Below are 22,070 nucleotides of genomic sequence, written 5' to 3'. Positions count from 1 at the left end.
TAGATAAGCGAATAAAGAAATTAACTGTCAAATAGAATATTTTGAGTAGTTTTTGAGATTGAATGTCAGAAATAGTATTTTTATTTTAAGTTTTATTTCTATAATTTTTTTTGTAATTCAAAATTAACCACTTAACATCGGCATTTGTGGCTGACACGCAGTGTTGACATCAAGGTACAGTACCAAATAGCAACCATAATGAGAAAGGAGAACGTCAGTTTTTTTCAGTCCCATTGACCCAAAATGACCAAAGACATAGTGCGTGTCATAGCCTATTTCAGCTGCTTTTCAAAATTCCAGTGCTGCCGATGTAAAACGCCTTCCTACATCCCTTTTCACGGATACGTCACAACAGTAAAGGTAGTTATGAAAGTATGAAGTTTTCATTCATTTATCGTCAATTTTCAATGGTCGGAGTCGCGGTGGGTCCGAACGCTCAGGAACGCTGCCCACTAGGTCGGAGAATTAACCCTACTAGGACACCAGCAAGAGTACGATGTGTCTTTCATTAATTAATAACTGTGTAATCCTTGGCAAATTGCTATGTTACAGTATAACAACAATAAAACACTTTGGGACATGCTGTTATTATCAGGTTGAGACACACACGATAAACCTGTGATGAACCACACAAATACCATCTCTTTTCTTGAGCATCATTTCGTGGATATTTTTAAATATTTTATTAATATTGGGAATTTTAAAATTGGACTTTCCCATCTATAAATACAATCATATTAACAGTGCTCTATGTATCTTATCCATCAGCATATATGTTTCATAATAACATGTGATTTCAAACTGTAAGTTGAACACTGCAAAAACCAAAAAAACCAAGGAGATTCCTCATCGTATCTGATATCCGGCGCAGAATTTACACTCTAAGGCCAAAACAATCCGAAAGCACTATAACTGGTCTGAGGTGAACTACTGGGGGTACATCTACTAAAGCACGTTAGTCCACAGATTAGTCCAGAGTTGGAATACCTGATAAATACACTGAGGTGACATAAAGACTGTTTCGAATATTGCTCATTGTACATTACAGGCCAATATGCCACACCGGCATCTAAGTGTTCAGACTTCCCAGGGTGTCTTTGTTCTTGTCAGGAAGTTGATGGTAGAGTATCCTGAAGCTCCGACTGAACATTGAGGCAGTTTCCTTGAAGGTGACGAGGCAAGCCGACACGGTCTGGCTACAACATATGGCTCGGAACGGACGATCCGGTGGGTGTGATTGATTCGAGTGTCCTCAGCAGCATAGTAGATGTCCTTAAATCCCAAATAACCAGGCACGCTAAACCAGCACCTTAGAAAGGAAGAGCCTATGTGCAGCAGCATTCGTCTTTGTAGGCTGCCTACATTCTCTACACTACCTGCGTACTATTAAGAAAAACGATTCGAATAATATTCTAATAAGAAGAAACGAACGGGCGCATTATATGGGCGATTATCTCCTAGTAGGTAGCAGTGGCACTGAAGAAATATTATCCACCTAAAAAGTATAAATTCAAGTGCAACTGAATGCTTATCATTACCATTACAAGTGAGTATATAATAATATGAGTCCTCCGGTCAAGAAGGCTTTAAAAGTGTGAACGTACACGACGAGGTCTGGGTAGAAGAGCTGTGCGTTTCGTTCTCGTCACCGTGTACCTCGCAAGTCCATGTTTTCTGAGGCAGAGGCGAAGACAACGTGTTCTAGCTGTCCTCTATGAGTTTGGCCAGGTTGTCCCTCATCTCTGTCAGCTCGAAAATCTTGGTGTCCAGGATCTCCAGCAGCGTTTTGAGGCTCTTGCGGAAGTTCTCCTGCTCCAGCTGGCTCGTCTCCAGGCGCTGCTCCACATCAGCTAACTGCTCCTCCAGGTCCTTGTTCCTCGCATCTGTGGCCTAGAATGTGGGTTGACACAAAGGTGCTGTGAGATGTGACGAAAGATAGTAATGCTTTTTAATACAGCACCTCATAAGACCTGTTCCAGATAAGATGCACAGTAACTGCTTGTAAATGGAGATAAGATTAATGTAATAAGCCTTTACCTCTAGTTTCTGTTCGAGCATCTCTTTCTGTGACTGTAGCTGCTTTGCTTTTTCCACTTCCTCTCGCAGACGGTCCATTTCCTAGTGGAAAAGCTTCCATTATAGATCATGCAATGAAAAACGCTAGAGAAGAATTTAGATACAAGCGTGTACCTCTTCTTTAGTCTTCAGTGTGGCCTCCAACTCCTCTATGGTTTTGTTGAGCTCTGTTTTCTGACACTTGATCACATTGGCTTGACTACTTTGACTCTCCAGTTCTGACACCTGCAAGCCCAAAACAATCACAAAAGCCATTAATAAGATCACTTTCAGGACCAGAGGTGTAGCTGGGTTTAAACCTTGGGTTTAAACACCACTAAAAACTTTCAGACAGCTCCAAATGGTTATTCATATATGTGAACATAGCACACAAAATACATCCATTGATGTTACCTACAGTATACGTTAAATAACATTACTCCACAGTGTTGCTGAATTCTCCAATCTGATTGGTCAGAAGGTGTTGATTAATTTTCTATAACAGCAGCTCTGACAATAGTTCCAGCTGTAATTGAAATCACCGGTTTATGCACTTGTTCTAATAAGTTATCGTTTTTATAGTAGCAACTTACACAGGGACATGTAAACAGATTCCTCACGGTCCACACGATGACGTTTTCCGTGACGAGACATTTATTTAGCATTATCTAAAGTGTCAGAGTTTTCTAACCATCTTTGTAACAGTTGTTTCTCGATTATGTCAAGCTGCATTTTTGACTCATTTTCTTATTAAGAGAGAACGATAAAAGGAGCTAACTTGTTTCATTGGTGTTCTACAATATGAAACAGAACTATAAACTGATACAAAAGTAGGACCCGTTCTTTAATAAATCAAAATTGCAAACTGAAGTGGTCAAAACACTGTTCTTCTACTGAAACAATGTTATTGGAAAATAATCGACTTCAGGGTAGTAACAGTAACTCCGGCTTGCACTGGGTCACATCACACCAACGTGTCACTGATAATTTTCCTATGACAGCACACCCTTAATTGTTTTGTGCTGGGATCACGCTGGAATTATATCTATTAGCGAATTTATCATTAACGAGTCCGTCTTATTTAACGTTTGAAGTTGCATCAAAGCTTCATGCATACAGACAACCCTCCAAACGACACATCCATCTTGCACTTGGAGTGACTAGAATATTCACACTGAGGCCGTCTGTGGGATCCCAAACATTCAATGATTTAAAATTTTATATATATATATATATATATATATATATATATATATATGGTAAATGGTCTGCACTTTTAGCAGTTCCAAAGCACTTTACATTGTGTCTCATTCACCCATTCACACACACACACACACTCACACACACACTCACACTCACACACCAATGGTAGCAGAGCTGCCATGCAAGGCGCTAACTTGCCATCGGGAGCAACTTGGGGCTCAGTGTCTTGCCCAAGGACACTTCAGTATGTGGAGTCACGTGGGCCGGGAATCGAACCGCCAACCCTACGATTAGTGGATTAGCTCTACCACCTGAGACACATATATACAGTATCTCTCAAAAGTGAGTACACCCCTCACATTTTTGTAAATATTTGATTATATCTTTTCATGTGACAACACTGAAGAAATGACACTTTGCTACAATGTAAAGTAGTGAGTGTACAGCTTGTGTAACAGTGTAAATTTGCTGTCCCCTCAAAATAACTCAACACACAGCCATTAATGTCTAAACCGCTGGAAACAAGTGAGTATACCCCTAAGTGAAAATGTCCAAATTGGGCCCAAAGTGTCAATATTTTGTGTGGCCACCATTATTTTCCAGCACTGCCTTAACCCTCTTGGGCATGGAGTTCACCAGAGCTTTACAGGTTGCCACTGGAGTCCTCTTACACTCCTCCATGATGACATCACAGAGCTGGTGGATGTTAGAGACCTTGTGCTCCTCCACCTTCCGTTTGAGGATGCCCCACAGATGCTCAATAGGGTTTAGGTCTGGAGACGTGCTTGGCCAGTCCATCACCTTCACCCTCAGCTTCTTTAGCAAGGCAGTGGTCGTTATCATGCTGGAATACTGCCCTGCGGCCCAGTCTCCGAAGGGAGGGGATCATGCTCTACTTCAGTATGTCACAGTACATGTTGGCATTCATGGTTCCCTCAATGAACTGTAGCTCCCCAGTGCCGGCAGCACTCATGCAGCACCAGACCATGACACTCCCACCACCATGCTTGACTGTAGGCAAGACACACTTGTCTTTGTACTCCTCACCTGGTTTCCGCCACACACGCTTGACACCATCTGAACCAAATGAGTTTATCTTGGTCTCATCAGACCACAGGACATGGTTCCAGTAATCCATGTCCTTAGTCTGCTTGTCTTCAGCAAACTGTTTGCGGGCTTTCTTGTGCATCATCTTTAGAAGAGGCTTCCTTCTGGGACGACAGCCATGCAGACCAATTTGATGCAGTGTGCGGCGTATGGTCTGAGCACTGACAGGCTGACCCCCCACCCCTTCAACCTCTGCAGCAATGCTGGCAGCACTCATACGTCTATTTCCCAAACACAACCTCTGGATATGACGCTGATCATGTGCACTCAACTTCTTTGGTGGACCATGGCAAGGCCTGTTCTGAGTGGAACCTGTCCTGTTAAACCGCTGTATGGTCTTGGCCACCGTGCTGCAGCTCAGTGTCAGGGTCTTGCCAATCTTCTTATAGCCTAGGCCATCTTTATGTAGAGCAACAATTCTTTTTTTCAGATCCTCAGAGAGTTCTTTGCCATGAGGTGCCATGTTGAACTTCCAGTGACCAGTATGAGGGAGTGTGAGAGCGATGACACCAAATTTAACACACCTGCTCCCCGTTCACACCTGAGACCTTGTAACACTGACAAGTCACATGACACCGGGGAGGGAAAATGGCTAATTGGGCCCAATTTGGACATTTTCACTTAAGGGTGTACTCACTTTTGTTGCCAGCGGTTTAGACATTAATGGCTGTGTGTTGAGTTATTTTGAGGGGACAGCAAATTTACACTGTTACACAAGCTGTACACTCACTACTTTACATTGTAGCAAAGTGTCATTTCTTCAGTGTTGTCACATGAAAAGATATAATCAAATATTTACAAAAATGTTAGGGGTGTACTCACTTTTGTGAGATACTGTATATATTTATACATATATAAAATATATTTAACCTCCTCATCATGATGTCCATTATTTTATAGGTTAACGCTGTTTAAAGCTGTGGTGAGAATCAGGACTAACTTCTCAAATTCAAATAAAAGATTTATTTGTCTTACACTATACAACCATACACAGTACAACGTGGAGTGAAAAGCTTTTTTTTATGACTGTCCGTGACATAAAACAGAATTTACACAGACGAGAATTTACTTGTGTACAGTTAGAAAAAGGAAAAAGTATGCAAAAAGTATTAAAAAAAATTGAACATAGGATATAAAGATGGGTGGCAGCAACAGTCTGACTATAGTTATAAATAGAGAGACTATAAAGCGCAGATATGTGCAATTATCTGTGCAATGTAATACTATGCCACATTAAGCTGAGGTGGTTGTCTTGAAATTGTCCACATATATATATATATATATATATTATAAATACAGGATATAAATACAGGCTAAAGTGGTTACTGAAGATGAATGAATAGAAGATGTACTGAAGGAACGTAGGTGGTGTGGGCGTCGCGTAGCAAGTCCAATCAGAATAATCAATGCTCTTTCAAAATCAAAATCAATACTCTTTATAGAGGTAAGTTGGTTTGAAAGTTAACCAGAAGTAGTCCAAACAAATTCTGAAGAATTTGTGGGTTTTTTTTGTGCAATTCCTAATCAAGTGAGTCACGTCTATGCTATGCACTTGTATTGTTTTATCTATTTCGTGATGAAAATGCTTTTCTTATCCTCACCCTTTTATGAAGCCTCTCAGCCTCCTCCTGATAAGCAGCCAGCTGCTGTTTCCACTGCTTGACGTTGGCAGTGGATTCCAGCAGCGCTGCTGTTAGTTTGGCATTGTTGCTCTTCAGCGCTGCCAATTCAGCTTCCCAGTGCTTGGTGGTAGTCGGACTGTCGTGACAAAAACAATAAACATGATTTAAAAAAAGACAGATCAATTATACATCAATCTAGAGACGGGTGATACGGTAAAACATGATTTCATGACGCTTGAAGAGATTTTTGCAGGGCATGACATGCATCAGGATATTTGTTTTGACCGAGAGTTGCTAATAATTCAGCGCCAACAAAACCTAAAGCAGTTGACAGTGTTTGTATGTCAATAAAGAAAGTAACACTTTAAATAATAGAACACTTTTCAGGTGAAAACATCATGGAGGCTGTCTGGCATTACCTGCAAAAACAGAAGCAGGTGCAACAGCCAATGGGCTGTGCTTCCCGAAGAGCTGTGCCAGGTTCTCTGATATGCTCTGAAAAACTTACCAGCCAATTGCCGTAGAAAACTGCGCAACAGTGTACCTATGAGAACTGATGCATGTTTAATGAGAGAGGGTGCTCACGCTAAATAGTGATTTGGTTTAATTTATTCGTGTTACGTCTCTGTATAGTCAATACTTTTTATGTCAAAAGGTTTCATTTGATTTCCCCCTCCATTTTCTCCCCAATTTGGTCACCTGCCAACTCCTATAATACAACAGCTACGAAACAGGGAGGGTGAAGGCTAACATGTGCTCCTTCTGAGACATGCATAGCAGCCAGCTGCGTCACAGGGCAACATAACACACTCTTCCCTCTTCCACATACAGGGCTGATTTCTTCTGGTTTTGTGGATATCTCATACTAAATAGTTTTAGGTCTTCAAAGGAAATACAACATAAAACAAAGGCAACCTGAGTAAACACACAATACAGGTTTTATTTATTTATTGAAGGAAAAAAAGTTATCCAACACCTATCACCCATGTGAAAAACTAATTACCCCCTTAAACTTAAAATCTGGTTGTGGCGCCTTTAGCAGCAATAACTGCAACCATATGCTTCCGATAACTGGATATCAGTCTTTCACAGCGCTGTGGTGGAGTTTTGGCTCACTCTTCTTTGCAGAGTTGCTTTAGTTCAGCCACACTGGAACTAGATTTTTAGGAGCATGAACTGCCTGTTTCAGTTTCTGTCACAGCATCTCAATCGGTTCAAGAAGGACTTTCTAGGCCACTCCAAAACTTTAATTATTGTTATTTTTTTAACCATTAAGAGGGGGACTTACTCCTATGTGTTGGATCATTGTCTTAATGCAGTTGCGCTTGAATTTCAACTTCGGGACTGAAGACCGGATATTCTCCTTTAGGATTTTCTGGTAGAGAGCAGAATTCATGTTTCCTTCAATTATTCCAAGTTGCCCAGGCCCTGAAGTGGCTGACGTGATTAAACAGGGTTTGCAGTAATCAGGCCTGGTTGTGTCTAGTCCAGCTGAACCCCATTATGAATGCAGTTTCATAGATTTGAGGAATCAGTAACTATGGGGGCAAATACATTTTCACACAGGCCCAGTTGATACTGGATAACTTTATTGCTTCAATAAATAACATTATCATTTAAAATCTGTATTTTGTGTTTAATCAGGCTGACTTTATTTTATCTTAATTTCTGAAACAATTTAGTATGAGATAAACACAAAAACAGAAGCCATCAGCACCGTACATGAGCTCACAGATGCGCATGATTTGCTAATGTTGCTGATTGACAGGGAAGGGAGAGCATGCCATCTCTCCCATCCTGAGATCATGGCCAGGTTCGCTCTCTAGACCCCCGGATGGTTGTGGTATCATCAGGATTTGAATTCGGGATCTCCATCTTTGCTTTATAGCACAGTACTGTACTTTTTACTCTGCAGGTTTACTCTTAGCCACTGATTGTTTACAGGCTTTCTATAGTTGCTTCTAATGAAATATAAGGTTTCATTATAAGGATAATGTTTCTACAGGTCCTGATGATACCGACAGGGTGCTAAAAAACATATTGTTACATAAATAATTGTGATAATAATGACCAGTTTTCCCCATTAAATAAGCTGCATAATTTCTCCATGAGATACAGAATATAAACATTACTCTTCCAAATTTTGATTAGATTTTTTTCCCTATTGACATCGTATACTTAAAACAAACAAACATAAACGTCCGTAATACAAACAAACAAACCAAAAAACACGGGTGACTCAGATGCATGGCTACTCTCATAGCAGTCACGTACAAAAGGCAAAGAGAGGCTATTTAAGGCCACATGTAATTACAATGCTGTTCTGGGTAACTATAAGTGCTGTTTTATTTGACCTGTCTGTCAAAGCAGCTGTGTGCTTTATCCACTGGTGTGCATTGAAAACATCGCACTTAAAGGAGACCAATCCAAGCTCAGTCATACATGGATACCAGTCCATCGCAGGGCACCATGCACACACTTAATCACACACAGTACACCACCTGGTATGTTTTTGAGAGGTACTAGATAACCAGAGAACTTGAAGGAAACCTACAGAGACATGGGAAAACACCACACTGACAGAAACCCGAGTTTAGGATCAAACCTGGGACCCTGGAGCTGTGAGGCAGCGATGCTACCTGCTGCACCACTGTGCTGTCCTTTGCTTTTTGTGCACATATAAATAACATGCAACATTAATATAACACCCCCTTAAACCTGTAGGAGTCATCAACTGCTCCAGGATTACATTCCTTACTCTCATAACTACTTACTAGGGTTGTGTGATATGGCAAAAATATAATATCATGATGCACAGAATGTATCAGTGGTAGCACAGTGGAGATGGCATTGGACTTGATTACTAATGCAAACCTATTGGCTCAATCACACATTTAATTCAACATCTACCAACAACAATTTCACATAATTTATGAGGTAAAAATGAGGGAACCAAAAAATGGTGGCACAAAATGACATTTTAAAGTCTTCGAACTGTACGTAGCCATACTATGATTAACTATGGAGTTGACAAATCTTACTATTTCTGATAGCAATGCTATCTCAGAAAATATTTATAATGATATTGTCTAGGTCATCATATCACACAAACACTAATATATACCTATCCTGTTACACTGTAGTTTCTAAATAATAAAAAAAACACTAGAGATGCACCGATGTGTATCGGCCGATAAAGGCTATTTTTCCTGCAATCGGCTATCGGCCGATAGTTTAAAAACATCCGATGATCAGGGCCGATTATATCCTGTCAGTCAAAAGAGGGCGGGAAAACACATCGATTTCGTGCTGTGTGTAAAGATGATGTCTCTTGCGTGGAATGACAATAAAACTGCAGTTTGTAATCTCTGTAATCTCTGCACTGATAAAAATTTTACACTAGACGCTGCAGTGAAGCAGGAGTTTCGGCATTGAGTCTAATCACCGACCTCAACCCCCCCCCCCACAACGCTACTCATGCTGAATTAAAGAGTCAGTACACGGTTGAAAGATTGAAATGAAGATGAGTGACAAAAACATATATATTGCACCTATATATATATATATATTTGTATAGTAGTATATTTAATATACAGTTAATGATAATATGAGTTAATATCATAAAAAAAAATTATATTAGGCCTATTTATTACCAGTTTGATGTTCAGTGATGAAGTAGAAATGCTTTTGTTTGTGGTGAGTGAGTGTGAGACTAACAGGAGGTTTTTTAGAATTCAGTCAATGTTAATATGAATTAATAACATTCAATAAGTTAATAATCTTACTTTAATCTTCAGAATTGAGTTCATGTGTTAATGTTAATGCGAGTAATGTGTGTTCTGTTTATGAGACCAGGAACTGTGAAACAACTCGGTGAAATGGAGAGAATAAAGTTTTTATTTGCATTTCCGTCAGAATTGTGGAATTAATTGTTACGAATTTAAAAGAAGGCATAAAAGGCAGAACTATCGGTATCGGTTATCGGTACCGGCCGATATCACTCTGAATAATCGCTTATTGGTATCGGCTGAGAAATTTAGTATCGGTGCATCTCTAAAAAAAATTTGTTACTGAATAATATGCTCTAAGATGAATAACTGAATTCTAATAACCATCATAAATGAAAAAAAAAAACATGCTGCTCATTGGACATGATTGTTCATGTTTTCACTGCAGTAAAATTGCTATTAGTTAAGAAAATCTAATAACTCCATATACAAGATGATACACAAGTGAACTGTATAAATGTTAGTCCAGATTTATATTATTATAAAGTCTATAATATAATCTGTTCAACCAACATCACTATACACTAGCAAGTTAAAATCTTCCACTCAGTGAAACAGAACTATGAGACATATTGAGAGTCTGCCACCAACGCGGATTACAGCCCACAGAATTCCCTCTCTCATCCCCCACACTTTACAGAGTGGTTACCGAGTTGTCATCTTTCCCCAGCACATCTCCTCTTCCCTTCTCCCTCTCACCCACCCACATGGCAGTGCGTAACACGCACCACGTCTAAGCACTCCAGCAAGCTCAATGCCTACGCTGCAGGCGCACGAGGCCTGATGCTAATTCACGTTCATTTCCCACGACGCTGTGCCTGCAGTGCTGACGTCAGTGCCACCTTTCCCTCATGACTGCCACTCTAACTGGCAGATCCTCAGCCCACATCCTGACACCTACGGAGGACACGACAAGGAGCCACACATGCTCATAAAGCTCCTCACACGAGCGAGCGAGGCAGGTCGGGCCTCGACGAGACACTTGTGTGTGTAAGAGAGAGAGAAAGAGTGCTGTCCTACAGGGGAACCGGAGAAAGGCACTTCTCGAAAAGAAGACCATTTAGACAGGCCTCGTTGTGGTAAGTTGTCTATCATTTTTTTTTTTTTAATATTCAGAAGTTTTCCTTAATATTATTTGTTTCTGATTATTCAAAATGATTCCACTATCAGTCAGCAAATTTATTTCTAAATCTAATATCAAATAATCAGTAAATGTTTCGAATCTGAAGAGCCGGAATACTGTTAAGGCTGGAATTCAGCACAGTTTAGTGATTTTGCTGATCTAACACATCTCATATACCTCCTCAGATAAAGACCAGGTTTAGCAAGAGTGTTAGAGCTAAAAATTCATCTGAGTGTGCTGGACTATATCTGTGAACGTGAACTCCGTTTTGTTATTATTCCATTTTGATTCATGATTAAGATTAAGATTGATTAAGTCTTTGCCATTTCTAATTTCATCTGGACTAAGGGAGTAATTCATTAATTATTGGTCATGTGACTTGGTGACTTTGGCTTGAAGATATATGATATGCCAGTATTCAAAATGTCTGATTTTATATGATCTTATAATACTATCTTGATTTCTTGACGTGACATGGAAATTTCTTTTCCCTCAAATCTAGGCCACTGTGTGTATTCACTTTCTACTTGACTACTCGACTTCAAAACAAGTTTGTTTAATCGAACACCAACCAACATCCTGTGGAACGGCGACATTTCATTAAACTGTTAAAAATCTACGGTTATTATGTATAAAAAAGAATTTAATCTTAAAAAGATTAATCAAGCGGCAAAATGCTTTGCTGAGATACATATTTTTGTCTTAGTCAGGAAATCACTTATTTTAAATTATATACACACACACACACACACACACATATTGTAACATTTGTACTTATTTGTATTTAATATGTCAACCTTTCAACGCTCCAGAAATAAACTTTGCAGTATCCTACATAAAACACTGTGCTTCATTTCTACACCTCCTGAATAAATAATGTCCGAACTCTTATACAGTGATATAAACCAACCATGTTCAGCATCTCCGCACAGGAAATAACACTGGAGATAAATATTCATCTCCACAAGATGACTGAATTCCCTAAAGCAAACCAGAAACGAAATCAATAAACAATTCCACATAACAGTTTACTGCCAGTTCACTCAGCAGTGCAGCACATTACACAACCCGCTTAAGAGTGAATTTATTTGTACAGTGTATCCGTATAAATACACAAATATGGCAGCGAGTTCATCAGCACTCGAAGTGTCAGTGTAATGTTCCACTGTTCATCCAGCCAAATCGGTATAATCTTTAACCCAAACTATAAACACCATGCATACCAGCCTTTGTTTTGTTTTTTTGTCGTTTTTTTCTCCAGCAATCTGACATAACAGGCCATCTGACTGACTCATGTGCTGCAGAAGTGACTGTGAGAAGAGTGAATTCACCACCCACACACTCCAAACACACCAGACATACACACATAATAACTACAACTCCAGGATGATAGTCTCAAACAACAGCGAGCTCAGTTTCTTTCTAAAATGATGCAAAAATGAAGTCATTTTCATGTTTTTTTTTTGTTTTTTTTTAAAAACATAAAGAAAAATGAAGTAATTAAGGGCCATGTTCATAGTTCAGTTGGGCACACATAGTGAGGATTTTATACAGAAATTCTGCACATTCGTATACAAATTTCTCGACGTTACTGTGGACTTAAATGCTACACAGAAGAACTTTGTGAGGGAATTGTGCACGTGGGGCGGAGCTTTCCTAATACAGAGATGCATGTCAGTGATGCGTTAGTCTGACATGTTTCTTGCACAATATCGACTCGAGCAAAGAGCCGGATTAGGTCCAGTGCCACTGTGTGACAGTTGGATGTAATAACACATTTTGGGCTGTAAATATATAGAGAAAAAAATCCATGGAATGCCATGTGAAGCAAATATAAGATACATAAATATTACACTATTAATTAATTAATTAATCAATAGTAACATCCCTTTAAAATTCATAAAGTTTTTGTATTTTTTCCACTTTTTTTCAGTTTTGGAGGAGACAGCATCTTAATTGGAGGCATTCCTTATCTCAAGGAATACATCATATTACATTTAACATAAAACAAATCACTATGTACTTATTCAGTCCACATTCCATGTTTATTTCATTTTTTGAGGTTTTGAAGGCAATGGTGTACTGTATATGTTATTGAAAAATCCAAGCTTAGAAACGTCTACTCAAGAAAAATCTGCCAGCCTCAACAATGTAAACTACACACCGGTGAAGTGCATAATCCGAATAAAGAGCCCAGAAAATTGACTAAAGCAGCTGCATAACCCTACTCGCATAATACGCATAACTTTACCAGCTTCGCCCTTCACTCATTCTATGATTATCTAAAATCTACACACATTAAACACAGCCCCCTCCACTAATATTGGCCCGCTTGGTAAATATGAGCAAAGTAGGCTGTGAAAAGTTGTCTTTATTGTTTAACCTTTTGATCTTTTGTTCAAAAAATGCACAAAAATACTCTGCACTCATGGATATCAAACAATTGCAAACACAACACAGGTTTATTAAAAAAAAGTATCTTTGTTATGTGTGGCACAATTATTGGCACCGCTATGAATCCATATGAGAATCCATATTTGAAGTATATTCCCATTGGTATTTTACATTTTCTTTAGTACACCTGGGTGACTAGGAACAGGAGATTGTTCAGCCATGACTTCCTGTTTCAGAGGGGTATAAATATGAGGTAACACATAGGCCAAATTCCCTTAGTCATTCATAACAATGGGTAAGACCAAGGAATATCGCTGTGATGTGCGGCAAAAAGTTGTTGAGCTTCACACAATGGGAAGTGGCTATAAGAAAATAGCACAAGCATTGAAAATGCCCATTTCCACCATCAGGGCAATAATTAAGAAGTTCCAGTCAACTGGAAATGTTATGAATCAACCTGGAAGAGGATGTGTTTATCTTGTCTCAACGCACTGTGAAGAGGACGGTTTGAGTGGCCAAAAACTCTCCAAGGATCACAGCTGGAGAATTGCAGAAGTTAGTTGCATCTCGGCGTCAGAAAGTCTCCAAAACTACAATCTGAAGTCACCTACATCACCACAAGTTGTCTGGAAGGGTTTCAAGAAAAAAGCGTCTACTCTCATCCAAAAACAAACTCGAGCGTCTTCAGTTTGCCAGACACTACTGGAACTTCAAATGGGATCGGGTTCTACGGTCAGATGAAACCAAAATAGAGTTTTTTGGCGATAAACACGAGAGGTGGTTCTGACGCACACAGAGAGGTAGTCATATGGAAAAGTACCTCATGCCCACGGTTAAATATGGCGGAGGATCTTTAATGTTTTGGGGCTGTTTTTCTTCCAGAGGACCTGGACATTTTGTTAGGATACATGGCATCATAGACTATCAAATATCAACAGATATTAAATGAAAACCTGACTGCCTCTGCCAGAAAGCTTCAAATGGGCCATGGTTGGATCTTCCAGCAGGACAACGATCCAAAACATACATCAAAATCAACACAAAAATGGTTTACTGACCACAAAATCAAGGTCCTGTCATGACCATCCCAGTCCCCTGACTTAAAACCCATAGAAAACCTGTGGTGTGAACTGAAGAGGAGAGTCCACCAGCGTGGACCTCGAAATGTGAAGGATCTGGAGAGATTCTGTATGGAGGAACGGTCTCAGATCCCTCGCCATGTATTCTCCAACCTCATCAGGCATTATAGGAGAAGACTCAGAGCTGTTATCTTGGCAAATGGAGGTAGCACAAAATATTGACTAAAGCATATTTTTAACAAATTTTTATTTTATTTTATAAACCTGTGTTGTGTTTGCAATTGTTTGATATCCATGAGAGCAGAGTATTTTTTGTGAATTGTTTGAACAAAAGACCAAAAAGTTCAAGAATAAAGACATTTTTTCACAGCCTTCTTTGCTCATATAATTTACCAAGGGTGCCAATATTAGTGGAGAGGGCTGTGTGATATTTTAATAACTAGATATTTACAAAAACATCAGAAACAAAGAAGGATGCAGTATTTAATAAATACAGAAAATAAAACTCTTCTCAGAAAAGATTACAGGTATGCATAATCATTCTCAAATTACAATATGGAAGTGCATTCCAACAGTCACAAAGTCACAAGAAGTGTACAAAGTATAGTCAAAGAAAAGAAAACATTATCCCTGCAGGAATAAGATAAAATAATTCAAACTAAGACAGGCTTAAAGAGAGTCCTTTCAAGGAAGCTACAAAACATTAGAGGAATGCAATCCGTCTGCACCACTAAAAAGAAATATGCATATAGAAACACTGCATTATGGAAAATCCAGTACTGTCAGAAATACAGCCCTGTGTGCTGTGTGTGTTTCAGCAAAATGTGCATGTCAGCAACTATGCGGAGGCTTTTATCACAAGGAGCAGGAAAAGAGAGTCTTATCAGAAAGAGAAGACCTGACATGCTTGAAACACGTCTCTGGAAGAAAAAAAAAGATTAAAAAAAAATCATTTAATACTTGAAGAAATTACCCTCAATTGTATTGTGGACCACTGAGGCATTGCTGACTCAACTATCTGACTCAAGAGGAACAGATGAAGAAAAACAGATGACGCATGCCTCAAACTAATAAACAAGATCTACTTGGCATTGAAAATGCATCATACTGTATGCATCCCAAAAAGACGTCTGCATTTTATTTTCCTCATGTATGAAGGAATATACAGTGCTGTGAAAAGGTTTTCTAATGAGTTCATCTCGTTCTAAATAGTTTTAGATCTTCAAAGGAAATACAACATAAAACAAAGCCAAGCTGAGTAAACACACAATACAGGTTTTTTTTTATTGAAGCTAAAAAAGTTATCCAACACTTATCACCCATGTGCCACCTTAAACTTAAAATCTGGTCGTGCCACCTTTAATAGCAATAATAACTGCAACCAAACTCTACTGATAACTGCAGATCAGTCTTTCACAGCACTGTGGTGGAATTCTGGCCCAGTCTTCTTTGCAGAACTGCTTTAGTTCAGCCACACTGGAGGGTTTTCGGGCAAGAACGGCCCGTTTAAGGTCCTGCCCCAGCATCTCAATTAGATCAAGTCAGGATTTTGACTAGGCCACTCCAAAACTTACATTTTTTAACCATTCAGAGGGGGACTTACTCCTATGTTTTGGATTATTGTCTTGCTGCATAATCCAGTTGCACTTCAGTTTCAATTTTCGGACTGAAGACAGACATTCTCCTTCAGGATTTTCTGGTAGAGAGCAGAATTCATGTTTCCCTCAATTACTGCAAGTTGCCCAGACCCTGAAGCAGCAAAGCATCCCCACACCATCACACTTCCACCACCATGCTTGACCATGTATGATATTCTTTTTGTGGAATTCGGTGTTTGGTTTACGAAAGATGTAACGGGACCCCTGTCTTCCAAACTTCCACTTTCGACTCATCAGTCCGGAGAACATTCTCCCAAAAGGGTTGAGGATCATCAAAGTGCGTTTTGGCGAAATTCAGACGAGTCTTAATGTTCTTCTGGGTTAGCAGTGGTTTTCACCTCACCACACTTCCATGGATGCCATTTTCGCTCAGTGTCTTTCTGATAGTGGAGTCATGAACCTTTATTGATGCACGAGAGGCCTGTAGCTCCTTTGATGTTGTCCTTGGCTCTTTTGTGACTTCCTGGATGAGTCCTTGCTGTGCTCTTGGAGGAATTTTGGAAGGTCGGCCACTTCCGGGAAGGTTCACTACTGTGCTGAGTTTTTCCATTTGGAGATAACGTCTCTCACTGTGGTCCTTTGGAGTCCCAGAGCCTTAGAAATAGCTTTGTAACCCTTCCCAGACTGATGTATTTTAATCACCTTCTACCTCATCATTTCTGGAATTTCTTTTAACTTTGGCATAGTATGTTACTGGGTAAGACCTTTTACCCAACTTCCTGCTGCTGAAAAAGTTGTATTTAAGTGTTGATGTGATTGAACAGGGTTTGCAGTAATCAGGCCTGGTTGTGTCTAGTCCAGCTGAACCCCATTATGAATGCAGCTTCATAGATTTGGGGAATTAGTAACTACAGGGGCAAATACATTTTCACACAGGCCCAGTTGGTATTGGATAACTTTTTTGCTTCAATAAATAACATCATCATTTAAAATATGTATTTTGTGTTTACTCAGGTTACCTTTGTTTTATATTAGATTTTGTTTTCATTTCTGAAACATTTTAGTATGAGATATACACAAAAACAGAAATCTTTTTCACAGCACTGTACAAAAAGCAACATTACTCAACTGCTGCAAGGCTAAAAGTGTTCATTAATCCAACTTTACAACATTTACAACTCCAGGGAGTGCAAAGCCCAAGGGAACTGTCTTAGATTTAAACCATAGAAAATGAGATTTTACTGTCAAGGAATCAAGCTGATTAAAATGTGCTGTAATGGAGAGGGTTAAAAGACACAGAGATTACACTTAGAGCCACCGCATATTGGTGTATTTTTTATTCCAAGATGGTCACTTTTTTTTTTTGGATAAAAGCCAATGCAATGTAAGATTATGTAACTACATTTAGCTCTTTTAGATAACTGTAGTGGGTTGTTGAGTTGATTAAATAAAAGCATGCGTGCTAAATGCGAGCCCAGATCAAGTAGGCTTTAAATACTTTAAAAGCTCCTCTTACATTGCTCACACATGCACATACACACACACAATGAATAAATAAATAAATAAACTAATTAATTCATAAAAAAAAATCGTAGTTACCTGTGCGCAAGGGTCGGGGTGGTTGGGGACAGATCTGATTGGAGCTCCGAATTTGGCGATGCATCCGACAAGGTGACATCATCGCCTGTGCCGTTGACTCGGCAGAGGTCAGAGGTCACAGGAGGGGTCAGAGGTGAGTGAATGTCAGCAGGCGATTCCTGTAAGGAACCACAATCACAAACTTGCTAGCTGTAAGCCCTATGATTTCTGTTCTGCTTATTAGATAGAACAAGCATATTGTGATCATAGATTCAATCTGGGTTGAGAATGAATGAGAACCTTATAATACTATAGGCACAATATGACAATCATAACTGCAGTCAAAATACGACAAATTGGCAAAATGTAGTCTTTTCTCACAATGTAATTTGAAAGAAAATCCTTGTATTTGTCTGCGGAGACTCCTCTCACGATTTTAGTGTCTACTGATAACACGCAAATCCTCAACTGGAAATTAACAGCGCCACATTACTTATTACGACTCTCCAATTGTCAACTAACAATACATCATTTACAGTAAGGAGCCTCAGGCTTCGGTACTGATAAGAATAACGACATTAATCAAGTGCTGTAAGGTTTTAACTAAACAGCATGACAAAACTGTTAATTAATCCAACTTGCACAAGTGCCAAGCCCCAGGGAGTTGTTTTAGATTGAAACCTAAGAAAAGGAAATGTTACTCTCGAAGGAATCAAGCTGAATAAATAAATAAAACATGCTGTAATGAAGTGTGTTAAAAGACCTAGACAAGCAGAGATCTTTACAAATGAAAACATCCCTACCTGAGAGGGAGAGCTCGCCAGCTCCATCTTCTCTAGGGACTTCTCCTTGGCTAAGCGGGCCGCTTCTTTATACTCCGCAAACTTGTCAGCAAACTGAGAAGATATGTGAGGTCAGATTTGCATGTACGAGGTCTGAGTGAGCATTGAATTCTCTCAAGAGAGCCAGTAGAAACAAGTGTGCATTGAGAATGATAAGGAAAAAAAAGAAAGCAGGTTTCAGAGACAAAAGATGTTGTTAGTACTAAGGGCCATATCTACTAATCAGCCAGAGTGATGTTTTGCATGGTCACAACCATATTTTGGATTGAAACACTAGTGATCATTGTTTTGGTCAGTGCTAAGGATAATCCCCTGCTGACTGTTTTCCACTAAAAAGGTCATGCTTTTCAGTGTGGCACGTTGTCCGCAAGTCACTATTGAAAAGCGGTTTCATATTTCACTGTGAGTTCGCTTCGGTCGAGCACAGAATCTTCTCTGCAGCCAGAAAGAAGGAAAATGTAAAGGTTGCTATAGTAACAAGCTTGCTTAATATTCACATACACAATAGAATGATCGCTGTGTTAAATACGTACACCAAATGGTTATCCAAATGCAAACAGTCTTCATTTGAAAAAATATATATTTAAAAAAAAAAAAAAAGATGGACATGACCCAGGGTCCCGAGCATAAATCACGCCTGTGCTTGCAATTCATTAAGGAGCTTTATTTGACACACACACACACACACAGTGGATCTGCAGCCTATCCCAGGAACACTGGGCGCAAGGCAGAAATATTCCATAGTTTGTGGGAGGTGGGAGGAAACCAGAGAACTCAGAGGAAACCCTGAGGGACACAGGAAAAACATGCAGACAGACAGTAACCCAAGCTCAGGATCGAACCAGGGATCCTGGAGCTGTGAGGCAACGGTGGTATACTGTATGTATCAAATTTGTCTTATTGACAGTGTGGAGCCATACAAGCTCCCAAACAGAGTGGAGTAATGATCTGGATGTATTACCTCCTATTACATTTCCAGACATCTTGGCACGTCTGGTGAGTGGTTAAGTGTGTAGTCTGTGTTACTCAAAGCCCATGAGCAGGTTATGGACGTGTAATATCGGGAACACAACAATCCATTGTAGATTATTTTTGATGGGGTGGGGGTGCGGTACAAACACTCCAAACACTGAGTTTGTATGAAAACTCATGCACTAGCTAGACTGGCTATCTGAGCAGATGACTGTCTAACCCTGCCAAAACAGTGGCTCAGTCATGAGACACAGGGTCATGACATCACATTCCCAAAACCTATAATAAGATTAAGTGGCGGTCACTGGTGTGTCGAGCTTTTGCCTTGTTGCATATGCATTTCGGAGTGTTTCCGGATCGTTTAAGGAATGTATATATATATATATATATATATATATATATATATATATATATATATATATCTCTTAAACGATCAGGTTGGGTGTAATTTAACAACCCTAATAATAAACATTGTTGCAGGAATACCCCAGGTCTGTCCATTTGTTTGCTGACAGGAAGGCATGTGGAAAAAAAAAAAAAACTGGTTTATATTGTGCTGGATTTATGCTAATTAGGAGTGTGCCTGTGTTTATTTGCATGCACGTTTTTAAATTGGCCACCCCACTAGCGTAAATGGTTGCTAAAACAGCTGTAATTAGTGCTTTTGTAAATATGGCCCTTAGTGTGGACATACAAATAGAGAAAGGCTGCGCATGTATTAAAAAAAGAAGTCATTTTAAATTAGTGTACCACTCGTTTGATATTACATTTACATGTGATTGAGAGCGGACAGATTAAACTGCTAACCTAACTGGCATTCTAACCCAACGGAAATTCCGGAAAGAATTATAAGATGTAACAAAGGGCCTGTGCAAGCTCGGTCCAATAAACTGTAACCAGTCAAGTGGACATTATGGAGGATGAATCATGCAAATTTAATGCAAGCAAAAGACTAAGGGAGAAAGAGAGATCACAAAAGAATAGTGTGCATGTGTGTATGAGGGTGTGAAGGCATGGTGTCTCTCTTGCATAAGCCTGATAGTGAGGCCTTGCTGGTTTTCCACCCCCGACGTGTGACAGTACTTAATCATAATGTGGAGGAGAGAGAGAGGAACTGAACGAGAGAAAATTCTAAAACAGAGAGAGAGAGAGAGAGAGAGTGAGAGAGAGAAAGGGGAGAGGAAAGGACCACGCAGAAGAATCCTCCCACGCACTGATGACTGTACAGCTGCTCATTAGGGCACAGTGTGTAGGTGTTCCCCAGCACCGAGATGCACAGAAAGAGGCTGAGCGAGCCAGAGCAGTGCAGAATTCCACCCACCTTAGACAGATGATGCTCTGAGGAGAACCCCAACCCGTACACCGTGTTGGCGCGGCTATCTGCCCACTGCCCGAACTTCTGCGACGTCTTTGTGAAGCTCATGTTGGGGGTGATGGTGCTGTTTATTATAGCCTGTGGGCAATTACAAAGAAGAGTGTTATTCCTCACAACTCACAGAGAACGAGCAAACATGAGATAACAGGTGGGGAGCCTTAGTGAGTGGACCGGGAGAGTTCGAGGCTGTTTGCTCTCCTCAAAGCCTCAGCAGATGAACAGAGCTTGGGTGTGGTGGATGGTGTCATCATGAGAATCATTCTTGTCTACCACTGCCAATTTGAGAGATGAAGAGCGTCAATCATGTGTGGTGTTGATTTAATATGAATTGATTGATCATCACCAGGATGCAAAGGAGTCCATAGAGTGTGGTCATATACCCTTAAGGAGTTGATGTGCGTGCATTGATCTGGTAACAGAACACCTTCATAGGCAACATAGAGCTCCCATGTGAAAGCTAACACTAGAATGAACAACAGAATGAGCTCCCTGGAATACTATTCTCACGGAACATACAGACCATCTCGCAATAAATCCGGCGTCCGTTTTTTCTCAAACCATTTAAACCGGGTGACGAATGATAACAGAAACAGCCAGTTATAAACACTTAATAGCTTCTGCTAAATCTTAAGCCATTGCTGACTTTCTAAGCCAGTGAAATGTGAGCGACGGAATGACCAGCATTACTGCAAGCGAATGTGTTTGTGTGGGTGTAAATCTGAAAGGCGCTCCGTTCGTGCACAGAGAGTAAAGACAGAAAGAGAGAGAGAGAGAGAGAGAGAGAGAGAGAGACAGAGAGAGAGACAGAGAGGCGCAAGAAAAAGCAAATGAGCAAACAGCAGAGAGATAAAATGCTAGTAAAATGCAACAGCTAGAGTTCATGTAATGCAAAATGACACTAAATTCTCAATAAGGTTTTTCTTAGTCAAGCTTCCCAGGTAACCTGATCAGAAAGCGTACCGAGACGAGACGAGACGTTTATGCATGCATGCAGTATAAAAGGTTTTAGATCTCCATACGCCCACACACATCTGAAAACATGGTAGTCAGAGATAGATTCCATACAACTGCATTGCATGAGTTCATAGAAGATAGCTGACAGTGGGCTTCAGCTTTGCTTGTGTAACAAATGTTATACAATCCTAGCAGTAGGAAGTGGGAGCGTTCTCTCCTCCATCCCCTGTTCTCCTATCTGACATGGAGGAGTTTTCTCACATGGAGGAGTAATGCCTCCTACTGATTATCCTTGCTATTACCTTACAGCTTAAAGCAATACTTGTTTCTCTGTACTGACAAAAGAAAACCTTTCATCTCTACTTACTTACGGTGGAAGT

At 39.9% G+C, this 22,070-nt stretch overlaps 1 protein-coding gene across 2 annotated transcripts in view; it reads right to left on the bottom strand.

The window, feature by feature from the left end:
• Window positions 1-440: 440 nt before the first annotated feature.
• Window positions 441-22,070, bottom strand: part of homer1b (homer scaffold protein 1b) — a 31,167-nt gene continuing 9,537 nt past the window's right edge. For both annotated transcript variants that reach the window (XM_053610382.1, XM_053610381.1), the window contains 7 exons: window positions 20,683-20,814; window positions 18,351-18,443; window positions 17,569-17,726; window positions 5,967-6,123; window positions 2,191-2,301; window positions 2,038-2,118; window positions 441-1,890 (listed from right to left, as the gene is read on the bottom strand). In XM_053610382.1, coding sequence (XP_053466357.1) covers window positions 1,702-1,890; window positions 2,038-2,118; window positions 2,191-2,301; window positions 5,967-6,123; window positions 17,569-17,726; window positions 18,351-18,443; window positions 20,683-20,814 — 921 coding nt within the window. In that variant the 3' untranslated portion in view covers window positions 441-1,701. The remainder of the gene's footprint in view (window positions 1,891-2,037; window positions 2,119-2,190; window positions 2,302-5,966; window positions 6,124-17,568; window positions 17,727-18,350; window positions 18,444-20,682; window positions 20,815-22,070) is intronic.

This window comes from Ictalurus furcatus, chromosome 22, assembly GCF_023375685.1.
Source record: "Ictalurus furcatus strain D&B chromosome 22, Billie_1.0, whole genome shotgun sequence".
Taxonomy (NCBI): domain Eukaryota; kingdom Metazoa; phylum Chordata; class Actinopteri; order Siluriformes; family Ictaluridae; genus Ictalurus; species Ictalurus furcatus.
Note: the sequence above shows the minus strand (reverse complement) of the source record. Positions and strands in the feature narration are given on the sequence as shown.